Source organism: Vanacampus margaritifer, chromosome 7 (assembly GCF_051991255.1).
Source record: "Vanacampus margaritifer isolate UIUO_Vmar chromosome 7, RoL_Vmar_1.0, whole genome shotgun sequence".
Taxonomy (NCBI): Eukaryota; Metazoa; Chordata; class Actinopteri; order Syngnathiformes; family Syngnathidae; genus Vanacampus; species Vanacampus margaritifer.
Window position 1 is genome coordinate 25,321,348 of NC_135438.1, and position 26,520 is coordinate 25,347,867.

Consider the following 26,520-nt stretch of genomic DNA (forward strand, 5'->3'; position numbering starts at 1 on the left):
CACCGGTCTTTTTCAAGAATTGATTATTTTCTTACAAATAACTCTATTGCTGATAAAACTGTTACAAAAATACATCCTATCATTATTAGCGACCATGCACCAGTCTCACTTTCCCTACAAGTTGATTATACCTTTAAATCACCACCAACATGGCGTTTTAACATCTCACTGCTAAACGATGTAGAGTTTGATAAAATTATAAGGAAAGAGTGGGCAGACTTTTTGGAAATAAATGACTCTCCAGGCCTATCGCTATCTCTTCTCTGGGAAGCTGGGAAAGCAGTAATTAGAGTTAAAATTATATCATATTCATCTTAAAAAAAGAAACACGATCAAAAATTAGAAAATGACTTGGAAGATAAAATTAAACAACTGACGGATGAGTACGCAATAAACCCAAATGACCAAATATGGACTGACTTACAAAATACAAAAATACAGTTAGACGATATGCTAACTAAAAAAACAGAGTTTATAATACAACAATTGAGATACAACAACTTTGAATATAATAACAAATCAGGTAAATTTCTTGCAAACCAACTTCAACGCAATCGGGAAAAATCTCTTATAACGGCTATCAAAGGGACAACTGGTGAATGTACACAATCACCAGAAGAAATTAATCAAATTTTTTATAACTATTATCGCAACCTATACTCAGAAACTAACAAGCCTAACCCTGAACATATTGAGGCATTCCTCAGTAGCTTAAATATGCCTCAGCTAACTACTGAATATAAAGATATGTTAGAAGCGCCACTTACTATAAACGAGTTGTACAGTGCTCTAGATAGTATGCCTAATGGCAAGGCACCTGGCCCAGATGGTTATCCGGCTATATTTTTTAAGCACTACTGGTTAATGCTTGCTCCGCTATTCTTAAGAGTAGTAACAGAAATCAAAACTAATGGTTACATACGTCCACACATGAATACAGCAGCAATTAAACTTTTATTAAAGCCAGAAAAAGACCCCACCCTTCCATCAAGTTACCGTCCGATTTCACTAATTAACACTGATATTAAAATTATTACTAAGGCTTTCACATCTAGACTAGAAACAGTAATCTCGACAATTATTCATAGCGACCAAACAGGCTTTATTAAAGGTCGTCACTCTACTAATAATATTAGGAGGCTCTTTAACCTTATTAGCATGTCACAGCGGCATGATAAAAAGGCAGTTATTATATCATTGGATGCAGAAAAAGCTTTCGACAAAGTTAACTGGTCCTTCCTCTTTGCTGTTTTAAATAAATTTGGCTTTGGGAAATCATTTATCCACTGGGTGTCAGTATTATATGATTCTCCCAAAGCTACAGTTACTACTAATGGGATTATATCTAAGAGCTTTATTTTACAGAGAGGCACAAGACAGGGATGCCCACTGTCCCCTTTATTATTTGCAATATTTATTGAGCCACTTGCATTAGCCATATGCCAGGAAAGAAGGATTCAAGGAATTCACTCTGGGGTAACAGAACATAAAATTAATCTATATGCCGATGATATTTTACTTTATTTAGAAAACCTGGCGATTTCGTTAGGGGAAGTATTTAACTTAATAACTAAATTCTCACAGTTGTCAGATTATTCTATTAACTGGACAAAATCAACACTTCTACCTATTACAGAAAATTTATGGAACCCTGCAAGCCAGGACCCACACTACTCATTTTCTATAGGTAATTTAAAATACTTAGGCATAAAAATCTCACCTAAATTAACTGATTTAATTCATTTAAACTTTTCTCCACTTCTGGATAACATTCATAGTGACTTGGAATGCTGGAATAATCTTCCTATTTCTTTAATAGGACGAATAGCCACCGTTAAAATGAAAGTTTTACCTAAAATAAACTATTTTTTCTCAATGATTCCATTTAAACCTACGGCTAACTGGTTCCAGTTGTTGGACTCAGCCGTTACAAAATTTTACTGGAATAAAAAAAAAGCAAAGATTAGTCTATGTACTCTTCAGAAAAGTAAATCCAAAGGTGGTCTAGAGGCACCAAATTTTATGTACTACTATATAGCTAACCAGCTACAATATATCGTTCTATGGGCGCAACCCAACAGAGATACTAACTGTTGGCTGGAACTAGAACAGAAGGATTGTAATAACCTCAGACTTCTAGATTTACTCTTTATTACAACATCAATTAAGCGACATAATTGTTTTAAAAACCCAATGATTTCCGCCACCCTGACTGCTTGGTGGAAGGCATTAGAAATTACAAAAGCCCAAGTGGAGCCCTGTGGGCTTTCTCCCCTATGGCATAACCCTGACTTTCGAATTAACAACCAATCGTTTTATTTAGGTGTGTGGGAGCAGAAAGGAATTACACAGCTCCACCATCTCTTCTCAGATAATATGTTTATATCATATACATCCTTGCTCCAAAAATACAAAATAACAAAGGGAATTTTTTTACATTATCTGCAAGTTAAAAATATGATAAAGAAACAAATTCCAACACTTCAGGGTACACTCCAACCGCCTGGTTTAGCTGAAGATATTACCAAGCTTTCTCCGACAACAACAAAAAAACTTTCAAAAATATATAAGTTACTTTCATATACGGATAAAATGTCTTTACCCTTCTCGAAATGGGAGACAGACTTGTCTATAGCTCCGGAATCTGACTTTTGGATTCAAGTTTGTGAAAATGCATTTAAAATGACAAAACACACAAATTTACAACTTATCCAATATAAAATTATCCATAGAACATACATTACTCAATATATGATGAAGAAAATGGGACTCTCCGACTCCGACATTTGTCTCCAGTGTTTACAAAACACTACAGACACTTATTTTCATGCTTTATGGTTATGCAGTCCGGTTATGTATTTCTGGACTAAAGTCTTAGAAAAACTTTCCGCTATCTTGGACTATAGGATACCTTTATCTCCAAACTTGTGTTTGCTAGGTGACCTAACAACAACTGACTTACCACACAAACAATTTCAATCTACACTTGTAGCCCTTACTATCGCAAAAAAAACAATTCTTGTTAACTGGAAAAATAAACAAACTCTGAATATCGACCAATGGTCTAACCTCCTCATAAATCACATTTTAATGGAAAAAATATCGGCCTCAAATAAAAAACAAATATCAAAATTCATAGAAATATGGTCTACGTATATAGAATATATATAATATCGCCTGTTAGCGAGAGCCACCACATCGTGATAACTTACATTGATGTCTCTGCATTTGACAGTTTGTAACTAATGGTTGTATTTTTATAGTCAGGAACCCAGTTGCTGCCAACAGGATCGAGCAGATTCACCTCCAATGGGCACTAAGGGCTAATGTTCGGATTCACTGCATGCCAGGGGACTAACTCTACAGGTGCTGTCCCCCCCTTGCTGGGCGTGGGCGGGTCTGCCCCTCTGTTGGCTGCTGGGTGGCGGCTGCGTCTTGGTCGTTCCCTGGGTCTCGTGGGGGTGCTGTGTTGCGGGGCTCTCCCTGGTGTTCGGGGCGGCGCCGCCCCGGCGCGGTCCGTCGCTCTGGGCCCGGCGACGCGGGTCGGGGCCTGTGGGCCACCGGGGTGCCCCATGGTTCCCTCTCCCCTCCCCCTTCCTCTCCCTCTTCGCCTCTCCCCGCCCGTCCTCCGCCTCCCTGTCCCTTCTCCCTCGTCGCCCTTCCTCCTCCTCTCCCCCTCTCTCTGCGGCCCTGCCGCTGCCTCCTGCCCTTCCTGTCGTCTCCTTCCCCCGTCCCCTCCCCCTCCCCTGTCCGCCCTCCTCCCCCTCCCCTAGGCCGGGGGTTCCATCCGTGGCCCGGGTCTCGGCGCTCCGGGGGCCGGGAGAGTGGGCGGGATCGGTGTTGTGCCCGCCCCGCTCCGGTGGACCTCTGGGCACTTCGGGCGGGCCCCGGCATCCGGGGGGCGAGCCCCGCCGGGGTCCCGGTGGGGTGGGTGGGCTCTTGGTGGGCGGATGCGCCCCCCCCCGCCTGGTTGGGGGGGGCCCAGCTGGTCGCTCCTCTTAACTCACTGCACTAGTTTTGCACAATACATTTTAGGGCACATAACACACTTTGGGGGGGAGTGGGGTAGGGTGGAGACACCGTCTCCGCCCTGCAGCTCCCCTCCAATTTTAATGCACCACACAACTGGGGGCATCGGTTGGGGCGGGCCGCAGCATGGAGCAGTGCTGCGGTCACCTGTGCTGGGGTTCGGGGATGCCGCCCGTCCTCCGGTGCCCCCATCTCCCCTTCTGCCCCTGGTGTTCCGTCCCTCCGCGTGGTGGGGGGGTGGGGTGGGCGCGGGTGCCCTCTCCGCTCCGCTGCCCGGCCCCTCTTCGGCGCAGATGCCTGGGTGCGGTGTGTCCCCGGGGTCTGGGGGTCGGGGGCTGTCGGTGGGTGGTGGTGGGGGCGGGGGCGGCTTGGTTGGGGGGTGGTGGTGGTGGGGGTGCCGGGGTGGGGGGTGTCTGGGGATTTGGGGACCTGGGGGCGGTTGGGGCTGGGTTGGGGTGGATGGCGGGGGGGGGGGGTCGTGGGGGGAGTGGGGGTTGTGGGCCGGTGGGGTGCCTGGTGGGCCTGCAGTGCCCCGTCCTGCTGCGTTGGGTTGGGGGCGCGGGCCGCGTTGGGGTGGGGGGCGCTCCTGGTCCTGGGTTTGCTCTCCGGCCGGTGGCCCCTGCGGGGCCCGGGGGTCGTCCTTTGGCGCTGCCGCGGCCTGGGGGGCCCTGAGGTGTTGCGCTTGCTCTGTCCTGGCGGGGGTCGACGGCTCCCCTCTTTGGTGGAGATTTTCATGCATGCCAGATCCACCACACCAGCATCTATCGAAACTCAGACACAATTTGTTTCTCCCTCAGGTCATTGATTCGGTGGAGGCGGGTGTCTGTGGATCTCACTCTACTTCGTCTGTCCTTTCTACCTTTCCTCAGTTTCTCCTTCGGGCCCTTGAGGTCTCCCTGATTTGTTGGAATTTAGATGTCTGTGGGGTTGGTGAAGGACTCTGGTTAGTGGCCCGGTGGGTGGTGTCTGGTCGGTGCTGGGCTTCGCTTTTCTTTCTTTTCTTTGGTCCCTCTTCGGGTCTCCTGGCGGCCCCACGACTCTGGCTGGATTTTGAAGTGTTCGGTTTAGGTGAACGGTATGGGAATTCTTTTTTTTTTTTTACACGTACGCACGCACGCACGCACGCACGCACGCACGCACGCACGCACACACACACACACGCACACACACATACCAAAAAAGAAAAAAAGATTAAAAAAAAGAAAAAAAAAAGGGAGAACAATGATGATGACATGTCAAATGATCAATACTGAGCTCTCCCCAAAGAAAAAAAAGAAAAAGAAAATGCAGCAATATTTATTTTCTTTAAATCAACTGAGTATTGTGAACAGCGCTATATAAGTTCTAAAAACTTCTCTTCTCATTATTATTATTAGAGATGCCAGGTATCAGTATTTTATGATCAGGAATTAGAAATACAAATAATACAAAATTTAATTAAGGAAAAATGCTATATTGGAATATATAGGTCTTTCTTTAAAATGTTGTCATTGTTTTTATTTTATGTATCAAAAGTAGTAGTGGTATTGGTAACTACTTGAGTTGAGTACTCGTACTGGTATCGGTCTGAAAAACAAAATGGCATCTAACATCCCTTATTATTATTTTTACGATCCGCATGTCACTAACTTGTGCTGTTTGTTGTACTGAACTGATCAGTTACACAAATTTCCAACATGAAGTAAAGACAAGCAGCGCCTCTAATTCATGAGTCCAGGGCCCTGACTTGCTGTGATCCAAAATAACAGGCACTAAATTGCGTGTTCACTCTGAGAAGGCACGCCCTTTTAACAACAGATGTAAAGGTCGCTCTAATGGTTTTTATCATAGAACATTTGGGAGAGCAGTGCAAGCACAAAATGAAGTTCAAGTGTTAGTAGAAGACAAACATATGACTGAGTTACATAAAAGAAATATATCGCTCCAATAATTTTAATGAAGCCCAGAACAGCATAAAAGACACGTTTTTGTTTGATTTAACTCGTCCTGAGTGCCCATCAAGCATAACTTTGCATTTCAAACTTAGCACACCTAAAAAACTGCTTTTGGATAGACATTAGACAATTGTCACAATACGCTGACCTAGACACAAGGAAAGTAGTTTTGTAATTCGTGACTGGCTCCAAGTCAGCACTTATTCAGAAATCTCCAAAACTGCATTCCTGAATCGATATGTCATGACCAATTTTGTTTCTGGTGTTTTAAAAATGTTTACAAAAGCGGAAAATATCCAATATCCTTGTTGCCTGTGCTTTGTCTTGGTTACGCCAAGAGGTGCTGTTTGCCCCTGCATTTCAGACATGTCACTTTTTTACTCGCGACTGCCAACTCTGGCCCAAAGCGTAACTGCAGCATCTGTGTCAGGCTCGTTCATGGTGCGCATGCGAGTATGCACCCTCCGCAAAGAAACTGGAGTGTGCAGGGTCCGCACAATACTATAAAGGGAAGATAAAAGCTGATAGATGCAGTCAAGGCTCTTTGTACTCATCTGGGCATTGGTGGAGCATGCATGATGTAGAAAAAGAACATTACCTTTTTAAATGGCACAATGCACCTTTAAAGACACACATTCCACTATCACAATTTATCTCAAGTTACACAAACCAAAGTGTGAGAGCTAAATTAATCTGTTTGCATGTACAAAATGGATTGCATGGCAATTTACTGCATTTGGCAGGCACAATTGTGGGTTCACACTGTTAGTAGATTAGCTTCCATCTGTTTGGGTGCGCATTCAAATTTGCACCTGTTTTTGTAGATTGATAATTGTGATTCACTCAAGGGAGTTCTTCACATGATCAATCTGGAACTTCACTCAGCAGATACGTTTGGGAAAGGAGGGACTTGCTGTACAATACTTTGAGCTAATTTGGACGATGCAGCATCTTATGCACGTTTGTTTTGACCAATCACGGCAACGGATGAAAATGTCTTCAGTCTCGTTTTGGGAAAGAAAAAAAAAGCACGAACATCTTTACCAGCTAAAAATGCACGAAACGCTTCTCGCTGTTAATTCTGCGAGAACAGAATTAATTGCAGCGTCCATTCCTCTATGTTAGGTTTGTTTCCCCCGGCATCAGCGCTTCCTGGTTTCGTCACAGCTGCATATCCCGCTCTAAACAACGCCTGATTTGCGAATGTATCATTGGGAGCAATACAAGATGTATGATGTATGTAACAAATACTGTGAGAATTCAGCTTGCTAGCAAGGTTACTGTTTTTACACAGGCAAAACTTTTGTAAATTGGGCTGTAAGTAGCTTCACTTAAAAATATTTTTTGCAGATACTCTTTGATTGAGAATGATAATTTTGCACAATTAAACATGTCAGTTTCATCTACATGTACAATACTATTTTGTAATTTGAACAATTGGATTGTAATGTTCTTGCACGCCATTTCCGTTTACAGAGCTGTACTCTGATCTGCTTCATTAAAATGTTTCCACTCTCTGTAATTCAATTTTGCAGATTTATCTTCAGACATTTGATGTGAATGTGATTCCATCACAATGTAACAGTTTGTTAATTATCAGTGATGCAGAAAGTTAATGAGATGTGATCTTTGATGACAGGTGGTACGTAATGAGTATCGCTGAGGAATCTAATAATTGGTAATGACTAATGATATTCAATTTGGTCTCAAAGGGAGTTGGATTTTATTGAGAGTCAATGAGACATAGAGAGATAGAGAGAGAGATACAAAACACACAAACGGCTCTTTTTTGTAGAAGGCTTTGTAGTTGTTTCTCCAGACTTCAGCAGAATATTGTAAATATGGTAAAACTAGGGAACAGTACAGCGTATGGAGTTAGTTATATTCAAAACTGTCCTTGGCATTGTTAATGACTGCAATATTTGTTTGCTTTTTTGGATTGGACATGCCCAATATGTGTTTTTAGTTAATTTTCTAATCAATTATGACCCTGACAAAATTAATTTTGTCTAATTTTAACCACATTTATTTTTATGTGAATCAGTGCCTGTCATGTGGTTTACAAATAATATAAATTTTGCATTTTAAGCATGTTCAATACCTTGTCTACTGTTTGCCGTCATGGACTTAGAATTAGATCAGCATCTGAACAAAAAATACTTGTATCAGCAGCAAAAGGTACCAAATTCATTGTTTCTAACACATTGCACATGTCATTGATGTATATAATTAATAATTTGGGCCCCAATAACGAACCCTGGGGGACACCACAAGTAATATTCAAGAATGATGAGCAGTGATTGCAAATTAGCACATTATTGCTTACATATCTAAATAACTTTTAATCCACTCCCATACAATGCCCCAATACCAATTTGGGATAATTTAGTAACATGCCATGATTAATGGTGTCAAATGTTTTTGTTTAAGACAATGAATAAATTTACATGTTTCTTTATTGTCTCTTGCATCTGTTATTATTTCAATTGTTTCTCTAATTGCATGTGTTGTTGATCAATTACCTCTAAATCTTTCTTTAAAACTTTTTGTTTACATTTTTCTTAAATTTTCTTTAAAACTATATGAAAAGAAAATTCTGATAGTAAACTTTTACTTAACTAAATACAAATCTACCCTTTTGTTGAACTGTTTTTTGAATATTTTTGAGAATTGTGGAAGTAGTGAAATGGGCCTATAGTTTGTAAAATGATATTTGGTGCCAGTTCTGTACAATTAAATTGCTTTAGCAACTTATTCTAATATAATTTGTGTGTAAAATAATACCAGTTATTATTTTCCTATCAAACTGTAATCTTAAATGAGTGACTGTCCATATATTTATATATTTATAGTTTTCTTTTTTCAACAGATGTGTTCACATCTACATACAATATTTCCTTATAACTTCCGTTATTAATTGTAGCACTGACAATTTTTGGTGGTAGCCAAAATGAAGAAATATGAATGTTACCTTACATCACCACTGAATAGACAGACTGCAGTTACTGTGAGCAACAAATCAACAAATGTGTACATGTTTTTACTTAAACTGTTCTTCTCTACAGACAAACCTGTAACATTGTAATTTCTCCCTGTGTGCTCTGCTCGCACACACATAGACTGGATTAAGAGGGATTGCGTGAGCAATTGAAAAAAGAGAGTCTAACAGCAGTAAATCTGTTTAACATAGATAGCGTGTGCAGACCAAACCTGGCTCTAAGCCTTCGGTGTGTGCATGTTTGCATGTGCATGTGTGACTTACATTAGATATTTAATATTAACCTTAAATCGCCACCCTTGTTTTTGTCTCCACGTTCAGGGTCAAAAAGTGTTCCACAAAAATTGTCACTAAAAAGGTACTCTCGTTTTTTATGATTACTTAAAATTGTAGCATTGACTTGATTTAATTTCTAATCAAATTAAAATGCCAAATTTTATTGCGGCTAAAAATGTACCTTCTCTTATGGCAGTAATCCATATTTGAACGTGTTAGTGATGTGATGAGGTTATGTCACTGGCTCCTACTGTATCTCAAGAGGAAACGAGTAGTGTGGATGCATCATAAAACAGATGGTGAAGAGGAGAGAACGGTCTTAATCCTAAAGTAACATATGGACCCTGTACGTTACTCAGTTTTCCTTTCTTTGGACTGCTTTAAAGTATGAACAAAAAAGTCAAAATCTCACTGTTGGCCTTGACCCTTTTACTTACCCTCATAACCGGTTATCCCCTTATTGGCCATATGCCGCTCACAAGTTTTCAAATCACTCAACAGCTTAGAGCTACAGTATTATAAATACACTGGACTCATCTGTTGCTAAACCCAAGACAATAATATGTCTTCTTCAACAAATCCTAACTTATGATTGACTACCCAGAAGAAAATAAATAAAAGAATGTCAAGAGCATCTTACGAACATGAGTATTATGCTATAGGTTTTCTGTAGCAAATAATCACTTGCTCACTTTACAGAGGAGTTTCCTTAACCCCTGAAAGTAGCTGCCATTAAAGTAAAAAAGACGTGAGCCAAAATCACCCTAAACCTATTTTTAAGAAAGAGAACAAGTACAAATAATATGATTTAATGATTCTTCTTTTCTTTTCGGCTTTTCCCTTCAGGGGTTGACACAGCAAATCAGTTGCCTCCATCTAACCCTGTCCTCTGCATCCTCTGCTCTCACACCAACTACCTTCATGTCCTCTTTAACTACATCCATAAGCTTCCTCTTTGGTCTTCCTCTAGACCTCCTCCTGCCTGGCATTTGGAAACTCCTTCATCTATCCTTCTGCCAATATACTCACCATCTCTCCTCTGGACATGTCCAAACCATTTCAGTCTGGCCTCTCTGACTTTAACTTCAAAGCCTCTAAAATGTGATGTCCCTCTGATGTACTTATTGCTGATTCTATCCATCCTGGTCACTCCAAAGAGAACCTCAGCATCTTCATCTCTGCCACCTCTAGCTCTGCCTCCTGTCTTTTCCTCAGTGGCACTTTCTCTAGATCAAACAACATCGCTGGTCTCACCCCAGTTTGATAAACCTTTCCTTTAATTTTAGCTGAAACTCTATCACACATCACACCTGACACTTTTCTCCACCTGTTCCAGCCTGCCTGCACACGCTTCTTCACTTCTCTTCATTGCTCTGGTAATTTAATGATTGCTTTGGTAAAAACTAGTGCTGTCAGGCAATTAGTAATCTAATTAATTACCAGATTTGAAATTAATTAATTAATCGATTTTAATCAAATATCTGCTAAAGTTCTAGGACATTATGGATTTAAAAAAAAAAAAAAAATTTTTTACACAAGATACAAATCACTGCGTTTAACGTTAGAAGTCCCACAGCGAAGCCATTTGGCTTTTCTGCATAGAATACCCAAAGGGCAGCCCAGTGGCTGGATTAGTCCCACCATTTATTTGCAAATAAGGCAATAACTGTCTCCAAGTGTCTCAGTTTTGGATTAACATCCAAACTCAGGTGTGATCAGCTCTAGCATGTGGCTTTTCTAATTTCAATACTAATAGGCCTGCCCTTTTGGCCAACTCGGCAATGACCCTTGCCTAATGGATGCTAATGACGCCTGTGGATTAATTTAGTCAAGTTTCATGAATGTGAAGTGAAATCTGCGCAAGCATACTGTATGAAATTTGAGTGACCCGTAGGCTGCAGCGACACGTCACTTCCTACCTGCGCCACTAGTCAAAAGAAGGGTGAGAACAGACATGGACGCGAGTGCGACACAGGAGAGTGAGGAAAGCTTATTTGGACATTTGAATGGCAAGTTTATTTATAACAACTACAAAGACGGGAGTATTAACAAGAATGCAGTGATTTGTACCTTGTTTAAAAAAAGAATTTCTCGTACTGTCCTAGAATTCAAATTCTTCATTTGGGGACCTTTAGCAGATATGAGATTAAAATTTATTAATTAATTACAAATCATGTAATCATTAATCACCTGATGCACTATTTTTCACTTTTCACTTCCATATATATTTTGACATTTGAGGTCTTATTTTTTCAATTGCACATTTTTTCTTTTTAGATTCAGATCTTAGTTTTTTTTAGCTTCAAAAACGTTTTTGTTTTTGTTTCAGACTTTTGACTCGAATTTTACATGGGGACGTGGTATCAACTGAGCGGGGCATGGAATCATGAGTGACAGCTGCACAAAAGTGCTTTGGAATGTCCCCCAGTGACAGTGCCTTCAAGAAATGTTAGAAATAAAAGAAATCTAACTCAATACTTATATACACCATATTCATGTGATTGGCAGAATGAGAACTGCAGAATAAGAATGGACGGTCCGTATCCTTTTCCGCCATTTGTATGGATCTTGTCGTGACCCGGAACTTGCCAGTGCTGCCGTGAATCGTGTAAGAACTAAAGACAAATTTTACTCAACTCAATGTGCACTCATTTGTGCAATAAGGGTTAAAGCGTTCACCTCGTAAGTGCAACGTCACAGGTTCGGTTCCCGTCATGTTTAAAAAAATAAAATAAAATAAAAGAATATATTACTATTTTATTCTACTTTTCTTAGGTACATTCAGCCGATGCCGCCAACCCAATTTGACATAATAATAAGTGCCAATATTTAATTGCTGATATTCTAACCCCCCCTTAACACTACCTCATGTATTCTCCCAACCACGGCACCCCCCCACCCTAGCTAATGTAAGCAATGTTCAATCTAAGCGGCATGAGCAACTGACAACTGCTCTAACCCCTGTAGCGCACACCAAATGTACAAAGCACATAAAAAAAAAAATCCAACTAGACCTATACTCCTATTTTGTAGTTTCATATTCTTCTCATACAAAGAAACTGAAAAGTGTATTTGGCAAATGTGGTTGACGGAGCAGGAAAGAAAAATGGGGGGAAAAAAGGCTAAAATACAAGTGAGAACCTATGTCATGTAAACATTCTTATACAAACATTGTTCTCTGTCACTTTACGTTAATTTTTATTTATCTGGGGTCATAAGTGGCTTACAATAATATTAATGTACCTTACTAACATAACATTATGTAGCCTTGTGCAGGGCCGGAACAGGTTGAAAACAAGGAAAAATAGATACGATCAATAATTGCCACGTGTTTGACAACATGCCAACTCACCTAGTCAGTAACAGCTTTTAGAGGCGTTTATAATTGAAATGCATACAAAAACAGTGGTTCAACATAAATGAGATATCTTTGAAATTGAAAATATGTCCATTTGGAAATCGTAAAATAAACACAGAAATCAATACAGAAATTGGCAATGTGGAAGTAGAAAGGGTTACGAAATATTTAGAAAATGTCATGGGTAGACAAGGTCATTATTATTTACAAGGGGAACATAATATGAAGCATCTGAATGTCCGTACTAGTCTTGGCAGCATTGTGCATCTCAGTTTATGAGGTAAAACTGGAATGGTCTTGATGAATAAATAAAAAAATTTAATAATACAGTATTCAGGAATTTAAGCAGCTTTAAATGATCATTTAAGGGCATGCGGGGCTGGAAAGCTGATTTTGTTTATATGGGATAAGAATGTCAGAAAATTTGATTTATTTATTTTCAATTATTTTCAATTTATTTATTTATCTATTATAATTTATTATTTATAGATTTCAGAGAGAATGGTTTGGCTTGTAAGTAGGCGGAAGGGCAAGATACGATTTTACTTCCTTCGGCCCCTTCTCAAACTTAATGCAGTCGCTATGTTTACTTTTATTTTGTTATTTTGAGATCAAATTGAAGAAACCCAAAAAGTGTTTTGGTTGATAATTATGCACTAATTACTGAGCAACCACTGACCCTGCCCATCTCCCTCTCAACACACACACACACACACACACACACACACACACACACACACACACACACACACACACACACACACACACACACACACACTTAAGTGTAACTATAAGAATATAGATTTTGACTAATTTGACCTATTTTGTAGTAATTTATTGGCTGCCAAAACAGTAATTTTCTTCTGCAAACAATACAATTTATTTTATCGTGATACAGTACTTGAGGTCAGACTCATTGGTACTATCAAATATGTGATGTATGCGGTGGTATTCAATATATAGATGTACAACACAACTTTGAGTCTGTGCGCTGTGAGTTCATGCCACCTAAAAGTATTTGCTGTCAGAGCTACTAAATGTCTTGACTGCACATCTGCTATTCCTGTCTGCTTGACTGTCGCTTCTCATTTTAATCACTTTCTGTTTCTCTCTGTCATTATTTCTGTGCAGTATTGTTTCTGGTCACAGTTTATGACTCTATTTCTTCCTTTTGGAACATCATACATACTTCTAGGAAGTGTTTGACCATATCAATCCAGAATAGTTCATTATCAATTATCAGGGATTACAATACAAACTGCACTAAACTCAACTAATGCTGCTGCAATAACAGCTGCAGCTGGGAACTTTCCTCTGCCGAATAGTTTTTAGGCTGCAGCTATTGAATATTCTTTTTTTTCTGAGAGAGTGCTCAGTATTGTTCATTCGTTAATCTTACCGATTCGACTTGTCATCATCATTGCTCTTTTTTTTTTTCTCTTTTTCTTTTTTTTTTGTATATCGGCGTGAGTATGTGTGTATGTGTGTGCGTGTGTACTCATTAATTAATAAACCTATTAAAAATCCCATACCGTTCATCTAAACCGAATGCTTCAGAATCCAGCTAGAGTCGTGAGGTTGTCATGAGACCCGAAGAAGGATCAAAGAAAAGAAAGGAAAGTGAAATCCAGCACCGACCAGACATCACCTACTACCCACCGGGTTACCAACCAGAATCTTTCACCAACCCCAGAAACATCTAAATTCCAACAAATTAGGGAGACCTCAAGAGACCAAAGGAAAGACTGAGGGAAGGAAGGAAGGATAGATGATGCAGAGTGAGATCCACAGACATCAGCCTCCATCATTCAATGACCAGGGAAGAAGCAGATTGTGTTTGAATTTCGATAGATTCTGGTGTGGTGGATCTGACATGCATGAAAACCTCCACCCAAGAGGGAAGCTGTCGACCCCGGCCAGGACAGAGCAAGCACAACCCAACAGGGCCTCCCAGGCCATGGCAGCGCCTAGGCACAACCCCCGGACCCCGCAGGGACCATCAGCCGGAGAGAAGCCCAGGAGCCAGGAGAGCTCCCCACCCCAACACGGCCCGCACCCCAGGCCCAACGCAGCAGAACGGGGCATGGCAAGCCCGCCAGGCACCCCATCGGCCCACTGCCCCCACACACACACGCCCACCACCCACACACACCACAACCCAGCCCTATCCGCCCACAGGCCCCCAAAACCCAAGACAACCCCCCACCCCCACCCCCAGCAGCACTGGGAGACGGGTGGCACCGCCGAACCCCAGGCCCAACGGGGAAGCTAACCCTGTTACTGAGTTCGCCAGCTCACCGACTAGCGAACTCTACCCCTACACCGTGGATGTGCGTGGATGTGACCCCACCCAGTGTATATACAAGTGTGTGTGTGTGTGTGTGTGTGTGTGTGTGTGTGTGTGTGTGTGTGTGTGTGTGTGTGTGTGTGTGTGTGTGTGTGGTGCATTAAAATTGGGAGCAGGTGAGATGGAGCAGAGGGAAAGGATATCCCCCCGCCTCGGCCGATCCACCTGCTTCCCAGACGTGTCAGTGAGTGTGTGTGGTGCATAAAAAAAAAAAAATGGGGGGGCATGGTGGCGCGGCCGGGATACAGATGGGGGACCGCAGCACTGCTTAATACTTTTCGAATTTCTAACGTTTCCACTCAGATCTCTTGCTGCGCAGACGAAAAATCTTGTGGTGTTTTAATCCCACAAATTCGCATATACAGGAGCTTGTCCCATCCCTAATAATTACCATAACAGCTATGATAATTTCCGTTAGCCCGTCGATCACATTTCACATTATAAACCCCATTTTCATTTCCAGTGCAAGTCAATTGTAAAACGCAGTCTAACTGTGGCATTGGTGGCATTTTCTGTCTTTTGGTATCTACGTAGATGGCTGCATCTAGAAAGGGGTGTTTGTGCCATTGTGCACCGTTATGGGATGGAATGTACCATAGTGGCATCCAGGCTCGGACTGGGCCATCTGGAGGGGCGGGACTGGGGAGGCAGGAGCCCACACATTCGTTTCAAATTTGCTTGTTTTAAAATCAACCCGTAAAAAAAGAGTATCCACGCCATCTTAAATTGTATCATTGTCAGTCAACTGTAAGTCCAATTCCTCTTACAGGCCATTATATATATATATATATATATATATATATATATAGGTCGCGGGAGGTGCTGGAGCCTATCCGAGCTGGCTTCGAGCAGTAGGCGGGGTACTGTTAGATATTATTAACATTTAAATTCTTTATTTTCATATATTAACCATTGTTATACATTATTAACATTTTAATTCTTTATATTAACCATGTCGAAATGTTTTGTAGATGTGAGGTAGTGTTGAACTCAGTATAATTTGACCTTAAGCTGGAACATATTGTTTGGTCTAAAAAATTCCTTCTCAGTGTTCTGTGCGAAAACACACATTTGGTCCTTGAGAACAGAATCTGTCTCGAACACACACACCTGACCCTGACTCTGTTTTCGCCATCGCTCACGGAAAAGTACCAAGAGAGTATGTTTTGTCTACAAATGAAAGAGAGGCGGTCTGTTTAACTATAAGAAGCCATTTTACACGCGGAAGAGACACATTCGGCACTCTGAAATTCCACCTGTTATGTGATGTTTGGAGCCTGTCACGATGTCCAGAGATCTCTGTTAGATTAAATAATTTTTGCAAAGGTGTTTTTTTCTTTCATTAAATCTGTCTTGATATTTTTGGAACACGCAAAGAGGGCAAATAATTTTATTCCTCTTCAGTACACCCTGAACTGGTTGCTAGACAATCGCAGGGCACACAGAGACGAACAACCACCCACACTCACAATCACACCTATGGACAATTTGGAGAGTTCAATTAACCTGACATGCATGTCTTTGGAATGTGGGCGTACGAAGCCCGGACTCAATCTCACGTCCACTGCACTGGGAGGCGGACGTGCTAACCAATCAGCCACCGTGCCAGGGCTGAAAATGAGTCCCTGTCCGGCCCTGGTGGCGTCGGTCATTATGGGACTGCTGAGCGTAGCAAGCAGCACATATTACTATCCTAGAAAAAGGGGTTTATTATGGGACTGCTTGCGGAAGCTGCTGCTGCTCCGGCGGAGCAAGCAGGCACATATTGTTATTCTACCTAGGAAATGGGTTTATTATGGGACTGCTTGCGGAGCAAGCAGGCACATATTGTTATTATGGGACTGCTTGCAAGCAGGCACATATTGTTATTCTACCTAGGACAGTGGTTTATTATTATGGGACTGCTTGCGGAGCAAGCAGCCGCTTGTTATTCTACCTAGGACAGTGGTTTATTGGCGTTATTATGGGACTGCTTGCTTGCAAGCAGGCACATATTGTTATTCTACCTAGGACAGTGGTTTATTATTATGGGACTGCTTGCTTGCAAGCAGGCACATATTGTTATTCTACCTAGGACAGTGGTTTATTGGTGTTATTATGGGACTGCTTGCGGTCGCTGCTGCTTGCTTGCAAGCAGGCACATATTGTTATCCTACCTAGGACAGTGGTTTATTTTATTTTTTTTAAATTTATTATTCCAGCGATTTTTCCGCTAAAATGCGGCCCGTACCGTACATCGCACCGGCACAAATGAGGTATCAAACGAGGCGGCTCGATCTGACTCGCTGCGCTATTATTTTTCTAAGAATTCCCAGTTACCATGGCGACGCTATTCCCAAAAAACTCCCAAATTAACTCCCCATTGGGAATGAATGGGAAAAGGGAAGAGAAGATCACACATCAAGCACCTTTTTCCAAGACACGCTGTGCGCGCATACGTTATCCGACCGATACGAATTTTAGCTCATTTTGTAGGAATTTTTCCCATCTTTAGCTCAGTGTCGAAATCTTTTTTAAGGAATGAAAGCTCCCCCCCCTGTGCGGGTTCAAAGACAGTGACTGAATTAGCTTTCTCACACACTCTGTTGGCTAATTAGCCATCCAGTGCCGGGAACCAATTAATGTATTTGAAAAAATTTCACTTCAACTCGTCACCATGGCCACAATCTTTTGTCACTAGACGTCAAATTCTCACATTTTGTAGTCACGAGCGTCTTCTTTCAGACAAACTAACTTTTATTTGGCTAAGGTGTCATTTAGTACCTTTATTTTCCCTTTAAGCTCGGACAAGTCGGACCAACTCGCCTATCTCTGCCATGTTAATTTCAGGCGCCTTCCTCTCTCCATTTCTGATAAATCATAAGTTTTCAACCTGCTCTCATTTGGTCATTTTTTATCCGATTAAGAAAATGAGAACATGCTCGTGTTCCCCAAACCCTTGCCGTTCTAACGAGCCATTTCTTGAATCTGTATCTTCAACCGTTAAGTCGTGAGAGGCTCTTCTTTGAGGTGTGCGTCTCTCATTCAATCTCAATGCAATGTGGGTGCGTGACGTCACTTCAACTCGTCACCATGGCCACAATCTTTGCTCACTAGACATCAAATTCTCACATTTTGTAGTCACGAGTGTCTTCTTTCAGACAAACTACCTTTTATTTGGCTAAGGTGTCATTTAGTACCTTTATTTTCACCTTAAGCAAGAGAAGTCGGACTAATTCGCCTGTCTTTTACATGTTAATTTCAGGCGCCTTCCTCTCTCCATTTCTGATAAATCATAAGTTTTCAAACTGCTCTCATTTGGTCATTTTTTATCCGATTAAGAAAATGAGAACATGCTCGTGTTCCCCAAACCCTTGCCGTTCTAACGTGCCATTTCTTGAATCTGTATCTTCAACTGTTAAGTCGTGAGAGGCTTTTGTTGAAGGGGTGCTTCTCTCATGCAATCTTAATGGAATGTGGGGCGCGTGACGGCTCCAAGTCAAAAATGTATGTGCTCTTAAAGTGACAGTGACATATTTTTAGATTATGGTTAATTTACACATTTCTTTACCGATTCCAGTCATTTAAATTTTAAACTGTTCAGCTCATTTACATTTTTTTAAATACGTTTTCAGGGACAGTGAGATACTTTTAGTTGATGTTGATTATGGTTAACTTCCACATTTCTTGAGCGATTCCAGTGGTTTAAATTTTAAACTGTTCAGCTCATTACCAAAGAGTCAGCAGTCCCATTCAAAATTTCCGCGGGAATTTTTCTAGTTATGGGACTGCTTGCGGATAACTAACACATAAATAAATAATAAATAACACATTATTATTATTATTTTTATTTTTTCTATTAAATGTAATGGATTGGCAATTGATTAGGTACACCCTGGATTATCGCCACTCTGCCCACCCAGGGGGGCGGCCATTTTGGCCAATTAATTAGGTACACCAAGGTGGGCGGAGGCCATCTTGGCCAATTGATTAGGTACGCCCAGGATTCTTGCCACTCCGCTCGCCCAGGGCGGCGGCCATCTTGGCCAATTAATTAGGTACACCCAGGATTCTCGCCACTACGCTCGCCCAGGGCCGCGGCCATCTTGGCCAATTAATTAGGTACACCCAGGATTCTTGCCACTACGCTCGCTCAGGGCGGCGGCCATCTTGGCCAATTTATTAGGTACGCCCAGGATTCCCGCCACTCCGCTCGCCCAGGGCGGCGGCCATTTTAGCCAATTAATTAGGTGTGTACCTAATTAATCCCCACTCTGCCCACCCAGAGCGGCGGCCATCTTGGCCAATTAATTAGGTACGGCAAGGACTCTCTCCCCCTTGCCCACCCGGGTCGCCGGCCATCTTGGCCAATTTATTAGGTACGCCCAGGATTCTCGCCACTACGCTCGCCCAGGGCGGCGGCCATCTTGGCCAATTAATTAGGTACGGCAAGGACTCTCTCCCCCTCGCCCACCCGGGTCGGCGGCCATCTTAGCCAATTGACTACTACTAAAATTACTACAAGTACTACTAATACTACTACTTCTGTTTGTACTTGCTTACTACTTACTACTATACTACTACTACTATGTCTACAAGTACTACATACATGCGTGTTTCCACCTTGCAAGAGTCAGCAATTCCACATTTCTTGAGCGATTCCAGTGGTTTAAATTTTAAACTGTTCAGCTCATTACCAAAGAGTCAGCAGTCCCATTCAAAATTTCCGCGGGAATTTTTCTAGTTCATATTGTTATTCTACCTAGGACAGTGGTTTATTGCCGTTATTATTATTTAATCTTCCACGGATTTTTCCGCAAGAATGCGGCCCGTACCGTAGATCGCACCGGGACAAATGAGGTATCAAACGATGCGGCTCGATCTGACTCGGTGCGGCATTATTTTTCTAGGAATTCCCACTTACCATGGCGACGCAATACCCCAAAAACTACCCCAAAAAGTGCCATAGGAATGAATGGGAAATGGAAAGAAAAAATCACACATCAAGCACCTTTTTCCAAGACACGCTGTGCACGCATACGTTATCCGACCGATACGAATTTTAGCTCATTTTGTAGGAATTTTTCCCATCTTTAGCTCAGTGTCGAAATCTTTTTTAAGGAATGAAAGCTCTCCCCTCTGTGCGGGTTCAAAGTCAGTGAGTCATATAGCATTTTAACACACTCTGTTTGGTAATTAGCTAGAGTGCCGGGAAGCAACAAATCTCTTGCCAAAAGTCAAAAGTTTCACTTCAAGTCGTCACCATGGCCACAATCTTTTCTCACTAGACGTCAAATTCTCACATTTTGTAGTCACGAGTGTCTTCTTTCAGACAAACTAACTTTTATTTGGCTAAGGTGTCATTTAGTAACGTTATTTTCACTTTTAGCTCGGACAAGTCGGACCAACTCACCTATCTCTTCCATGTTAAATTCAGGCGCCTTTCGCTCTTCATTTCTGATAAATCATAAGTTTTCAACCTGCTCTCATCTGGTTATTTTTCATCCGATTAAAAAAATGAGAACATGCTCGTGTTCCCCAAACCCTTGCCGTTCTAACGAGCCATTTCTTGAATTTTGTATAAAACAACCTAGTCCATTTTTTATCCATAATTGGGTTACTTTTGACCCAACTCTTTTTAGAATATAGGACCTGGGCAATTGGAGACTACCTTGTATTCAATCGTGCGTCCATGTCCATGTCGAACACTTTTTGGGGACGGACATTGCTTGTTGCGTATATCCAGTATTGTTCCAAGTAGATAAATGGGGGCACACATTTACTGTATGTTCATTATTATGTAGTACATACATACCATGGTGGTTTCAGCAATGGAACCAAAGCTGTTGATGAAAATGTTACAGGAGACATTGACTGGAGGACCTGTAAAGGGAGAATTAGAATTATTATATGGCCGTATTGTAATATATTAGTATAAAGCAGGGGTGACCAAGTTCGGTCCTCGAGAGCCAATATCCAGCATGTTTTCCATGTTTCTCTCCACTAACACACCTGATTCATGATCACGATCGTTATGAGGCTTCTGCAAAGCTTGCTGATTAGCTGATCATTAGATTCAGCTGCGCTGCAGGAGAGAAACATGGAAAGCAGGCAGGGGCTCTCGAGGACCAGACTTGGGCACCAATGGTATAAAGTATACAAACCCCAATTATTTGAATAAACAATGGCCTGCTCGAGTGGCGCTTCACTGAGTACTTTCTCCTAAGGTCCTACTTTTGGGTACATGAACGTGATGTATGGTCTGCCCATTTTATCATTGAACTTGCCATTTTTATTTTGAAAGGAATTACCTGCAACCTGCTGTGATTTAGCTCAAAAGTTATCACTGAGGTGCTAGTCTGATGAACTAGAGTAAATTAATCTGCAAGAATGTCATTCAGGTGCGGGCTTGTCCACAATTATGTAATGTAAGGCCAAGGAGTCACAGGCAAAGATGGCACCAAACAAAATCAGTCTATTTTTCAGCAAAAGGTGTGCTTCTCATATTTTTGCTCTACAAATTCAGAGATTATTGTTCTTACTCTAGCAAGAAGTTGGTATTTCCATTGGCATCTCGGTTTGTACATTTTTTGTAAGCACCATCTTGCATTTTTTTTTTAATTAATGGGCTGATCCTCAGCAATTTTTCTTTGAAAAAAAAATCTACATTTTCCCCGACCAAATCTCAAAAACGTTTGAGAGGGGAAAAATATTTAAGCTATTTGGATATTAATAGGTGCATTGGCCGACTGCCGCACAGTTTAGAGATTGTGGGTTCGTATGTGGGCTTCCAGCCTTCCAGTTTGTAGTCTGCATGTTCTCTTCATGGCAGTGTGGGTTTTCTCCAGTACATCAGTTTCTTCCCACATTCCAAAAGAATGCCTCCTAGGTTAATTTTAGAGTGCAAGTCACATTATCTTGGATTTTATTAAGGTTGCAAGCGTTGTCTCATTCATATGCATAATAATTAATATCATCCAAAATATTGTGAGTCTCGTATTTTTCGAGTATCATTTGGACATAAATATCCATGTGCACATAAATCGTTTTTCCTACATTATGCAAAACAGAGTAATGAAACGGTCACGCCTGCTTCATGGACCATGGGCCTGCTGCATTTGCCAGCTATTGACAACGTCAATCTGCCATCTGAACTATTGCAATACTTAGACTGATAATATGATGCCATTTGGCATTTTAATAGCACAATAAACCAGGAAGCAAGTCCAAAATGAACAGTGCCATGTTACAGCATGCATGCATGTTGCAGTGATGACGTGAACTGGTTCAAGATGTCAAATAGCATATATCATTATTTTGATACTTAATCAGCTTAAACTTTTTAGGGAGGCAATCAGATGCAATTGACATTTGCACTTTTAATGTTTATACACACTGCCGAATAGAATGAAGGAAAATGAGCGCTAGGTGGTGTGTTCCTTGCTGTTTTCAGCAATACTGTACATGCAGACTTCAGACTTCAGGCTGGTATTATTGTTTTTATTCCACTTGTGTCATTTTTTTAAACAAACAAAAAAAAAAAATAGCACAAATATGTTATGGCCTGCAATATTTTAATGTAGATAGCTATATCCTGTAAATGAAGACGTTTTTTCCCCAACGCATAAAAACTGTTTTTTTGCGAAGAAACACAAAACCATCAGCTGATTTAAGTGATACCTTTAAAATTTGGTCTTATTCTGGCATCATATCCAGAGGTCCTCCCCATCAGTTTGTCCAGAAAGTCAGAGGGAGACATTGGGATCTGTCGTGTTCTTGGAGCATGGTCAACCTCCTTACACTGGCCAACACTGTTATAGAGATGGAGTCCACAAAAAGCAGTCAACATTTTTGTTGTATAAACCAATATATTAGCTTAATACACATTAGTGTTTCTCAAGCTTTTTACATCAAGTACTTAGCTCTCCAATTAACAGCAAACATTAAAATACAATAGCGTAGTGGACCAGGAGCAGTCACCAAAAATGTGGCAGAGGTTTTATCTCTGAAAAGTATATTTAATACTATTATAAGCCACTGATGTATACTCCTTGAACATCAACACTTTGCTTAAATGTAGAACAAACAACAAAAAAAGTATAGTTAATAGTTCAATTAAAATGCATTGCGCATAAAAAGTATATCAATAACTAAATACATAATTACATAAAAAATCTACAAAAATAAATATTTGAAAACACTGATTAAATGTAAACATAAAGTTTTTCACTTAAAGTTGATATGCAACTCAACTTTACTAATAAATGTCTACTGGATTAAAAAAAAGATTAGAGGGGAAGTCAACCCAAACATGTTCTTTACAACAGCATTCTGATTAACAGTGCATTTGTGGAATATAAATTAAGCGTCAAAATCCACCCGTTTTCATCCATCTCAAGGGGCGGCTATTTTGTCACTTGCTGTCGACTGAAAATGACATCACAGTTGCTCAGGACTCAGGTTACCACCAATCTGCTCAGGTCTTATAAAAACACTTATAATTTCATTTTCTGAGTCTTAGTCTCATTAAAATTGTTTATACAAAGTACACAGTGCTGTAAATGGAAAATGATTTAATGGCTGGACACTTTTGGTACTTGGTAAATGGTACTTCATTTATAGAGATTATATTTCCACCTTATCTCTGCCCTAAAAGTGCTTTACATTTGTAACTAATGGTTGTGTTTTTATAGTCAGGAACCCAGTTGCTGCCAGCAGGATCGAGCAGACTACATCAAACGACACCTTAATCACCAACTCCTCTAGATTCACCTCCAATGGGCACCAAGGGTTAATATTCGGATTCACTGCATGCCAATTTTCTATAGGTGCTGTCTCCCCCTGGCTGGGCGTGGGCGGCTCTGCCCCTCTGTTGGCTGCTGGGTGGCGGCTGCGTCTTGGCCGTTCCCTGGGTCTCTTGGGGGGTGCCGCGTTGCGGGGCTCTCCCAGGTGTCCGGGGCGGCGCCGCTCCGGGCCCGGCGACGCGGTTCAGGGCCTGTGGGGCGCCCCGTGGTTCCCTCTCCCCTCCCCCTTCCTTCCCCTTGCTGCCTCTCGCTCCTCGCCTCTCCCCGCACGTCCTCCGCCTCCCTGTCCCTTCTCCCTCGTCACAACCGTGGTACTATTTACAATTGTGTGGATGTTTCAAATACAGTTTTTCTTTTTGTAACACTCCCCTGCGTGCAAGGGAACGCAGCAGGATTTGCACAACAGATTAGTTTCACTGCGATGGCCCCTTCGCGTGCAGACACTACACTTTCTTGCTGGCTTTTTTTTCCGGGGAATAGCAAGTATATACTGCAGTGTGTGTTTGGCCATGTTGCCATCAAGTCTACTCTCAGGATCATGATACGGTGACGTTACGGTGGTGTTACGTCTGGCTTCCTCATGTCCTTCAGTTCCTATACGGGGTGGTAAGAGATGTTCTGATCCATCTTATCCGCTCCATTCATGGTGGCAGCGTAGTCCATAACCAGTGTCTTCTCCATGATCAGACTGTACCCACTCCTCCGATGAATATGCATTGGACTCGGGGCACTCTTCGTCGTCCGATTGAACGTCCGCCTGTGCAGAAGTGTTCGGGTGTGCTCCGCGTTTTCCGGCATTAGCATCGCTAGCCGGTGAGGCTTTATGATGTGATCATAGCCACCGCGTCAACGCTTCCAACTTTGGCGTCAACCTCGGAGTCACCATCATCATCATCATTGTCGTCATCAATGTGCTCTTTAGCACTGGTAGATGCTTCTCTTCTTTGAAAAAACCGATCAAGCGTGAGCTGCTTGCCACCGGTCGCCATTTTCGCTTTCTCAGCCATTGTCCCCTCAACACTCTAGCTCCACCTCACGTCTTCTACTACTGACGCCTACCCGATCTTGTCCAAAGAGAGTCATCGCTACCATCTAGGGGCCAAAAATAGTCATTATACTAACTAGATCTGCTTGATACTTTCAGCACAGCTGGCCAAGGCTTTCCTCCACCCGTTTCCCCCCCAAAAAACAAAAAAACTTGGTGAACGTCTTTTAATGTCTTTGGCGCTCCTCCGTAGGATTTTACTAAACATTATTTAACGTTTTTGGCAGTCAAAGAGTTAACTCACTGCACTAGTTTTGCACAAAACACTTTGTTTCTAGACATATAGGGCACATAACACACTTTGGGGGGGGGGGGGGTGCGGTAGGGTGGAGACACCGTCTTCGTCCTACAACTCCCCTCCAATTTTACTGGGTTGGGGTGCATGGCGGGGGTGGATGGAGGGCGGGGGGGTCGTGGGGGAAGCGGGGGCTGTGGACCGGTGGGGTGCCTGGCGGGCCTGCATTGCCCCGTCCTGCTGCGTTGGGTTGGGGGCGCGGGCCATGTTGGGGTGGAGGGCACTCCTGCTCCTGGGTTTGCTCTCCGGCCGGTGGCCCCTGCGGGGCCCGGGAGTTGTCCCTTGGCGCTGGCGTGGCCTGGTGGGCCCTGAGGTGTTGCGCTTGCTCTGTCCTGGCAGGGGTCGAAGGCTCCCCTCTTTGGTGGAGATTTTCATGCATGCCAGATCCACCACACCAGCATCTATCGAAACTCAGACACAATCTGCTTCTTCCTTAGGTCGTTGAATCGGTGGAGGCTGGTGTCTGTGGATCTCACTCTGCTTTGTCTGTCCTTCCTTCCTTTCCTTAGTTTCTTCTTTGGTCTCTTGAGGTCTCCCTGATTTGTTGGAATTTAGATGTTTCTGGGGTTGGTGAAGGACTCTGGTTGGTGGCCCGGTGGGTGGTGGCTGGTCGGTGCTGGATTTCACTTTCCTTTCTTTTTTCCTTCCTTGGGTCTCCTGACGGCCTCACGACGGCTGGATTCTGAAGTGTTCGGTTTAGGTGAACGGTATGGGATTTTTTAATAGGTTTTAGGTGAACTAATGAATACACACTCACACGCACGCACATGCACATACACACCCACATACAAAATAAAAATTTATTAAAAAAAATAATAATAATAAATTTTAAAAAAGTGCTTTACATTTTGACTAATCATTCACCTACTGATGACGGAGCAACTGGGGATTCAGTATCTAACTTTTGATTGGTCCTAAAAAGGAGACATGGAAAAAAGAGGACAACACTCAAAAACAACATCTGAAACTATTTCATAAAGGCACTTTATAAAGGGAATTGTGCAAATCATGTATCACGAATGTTTTTGCAGTGGAATGGATGAATGATCAACTTTAAGTCAACCCAAAAATGTTCTTTACAATAATATGTTGTATGTGCACCCCAGTGGCAGTCCTGGCTCGGTTTGTGCCCTGGGCGAAAGATTCCCTTGGCTCGATTTTGCTGTTTCTTGGAATTACGCTGCAAACTTTCTTTCTTGTGTTTATTTCAGACAACATATCCCAATTGACATCAATAACAAAGACATAATGAGAAGTACATCATAAATGTTGAAACAAGATGCCTGAACTTCTTTTAATTATAGAAATCAGTGCTGTTTAAAATAGGCAACAGTGACTTACCATGTCTCCATCAAACTAAGAACACAGAACATATTATTTTACTTTTTCTGACAAGTTGCATCATTACACTAATAACATACCAAAATTAATATCACAACACAACACCAAATTGTT

The 26,520-nt window shown here is 41.9% G+C and overlaps 1 protein-coding gene across 4 annotated transcripts in view; it reads right to left on the reverse strand.

The window, feature by feature from the left end:
- The window catches only part of glra3 (glycine receptor, alpha 3), a 118,449-nt gene that overhangs the window by 38,262 nt on the left and 53,667 nt on the right, over positions 1–26,520 (reverse strand). For all 4 annotated transcript variants that reach the window (XM_077570637.1, XM_077570640.1, XM_077570638.1 and 1 more), the window contains exons 2-3: positions 22,602–22,732; positions 20,737–20,804 (exon numbers count right to left, since the gene is read on the reverse strand). In XM_077570637.1, the coding sequence (XP_077426763.1) occupies positions 20,737–20,804; positions 22,602–22,732 (199 nt within the window). The remainder of the gene's footprint in view (positions 1–20,736; positions 20,805–22,601; positions 22,733–26,520) is intronic.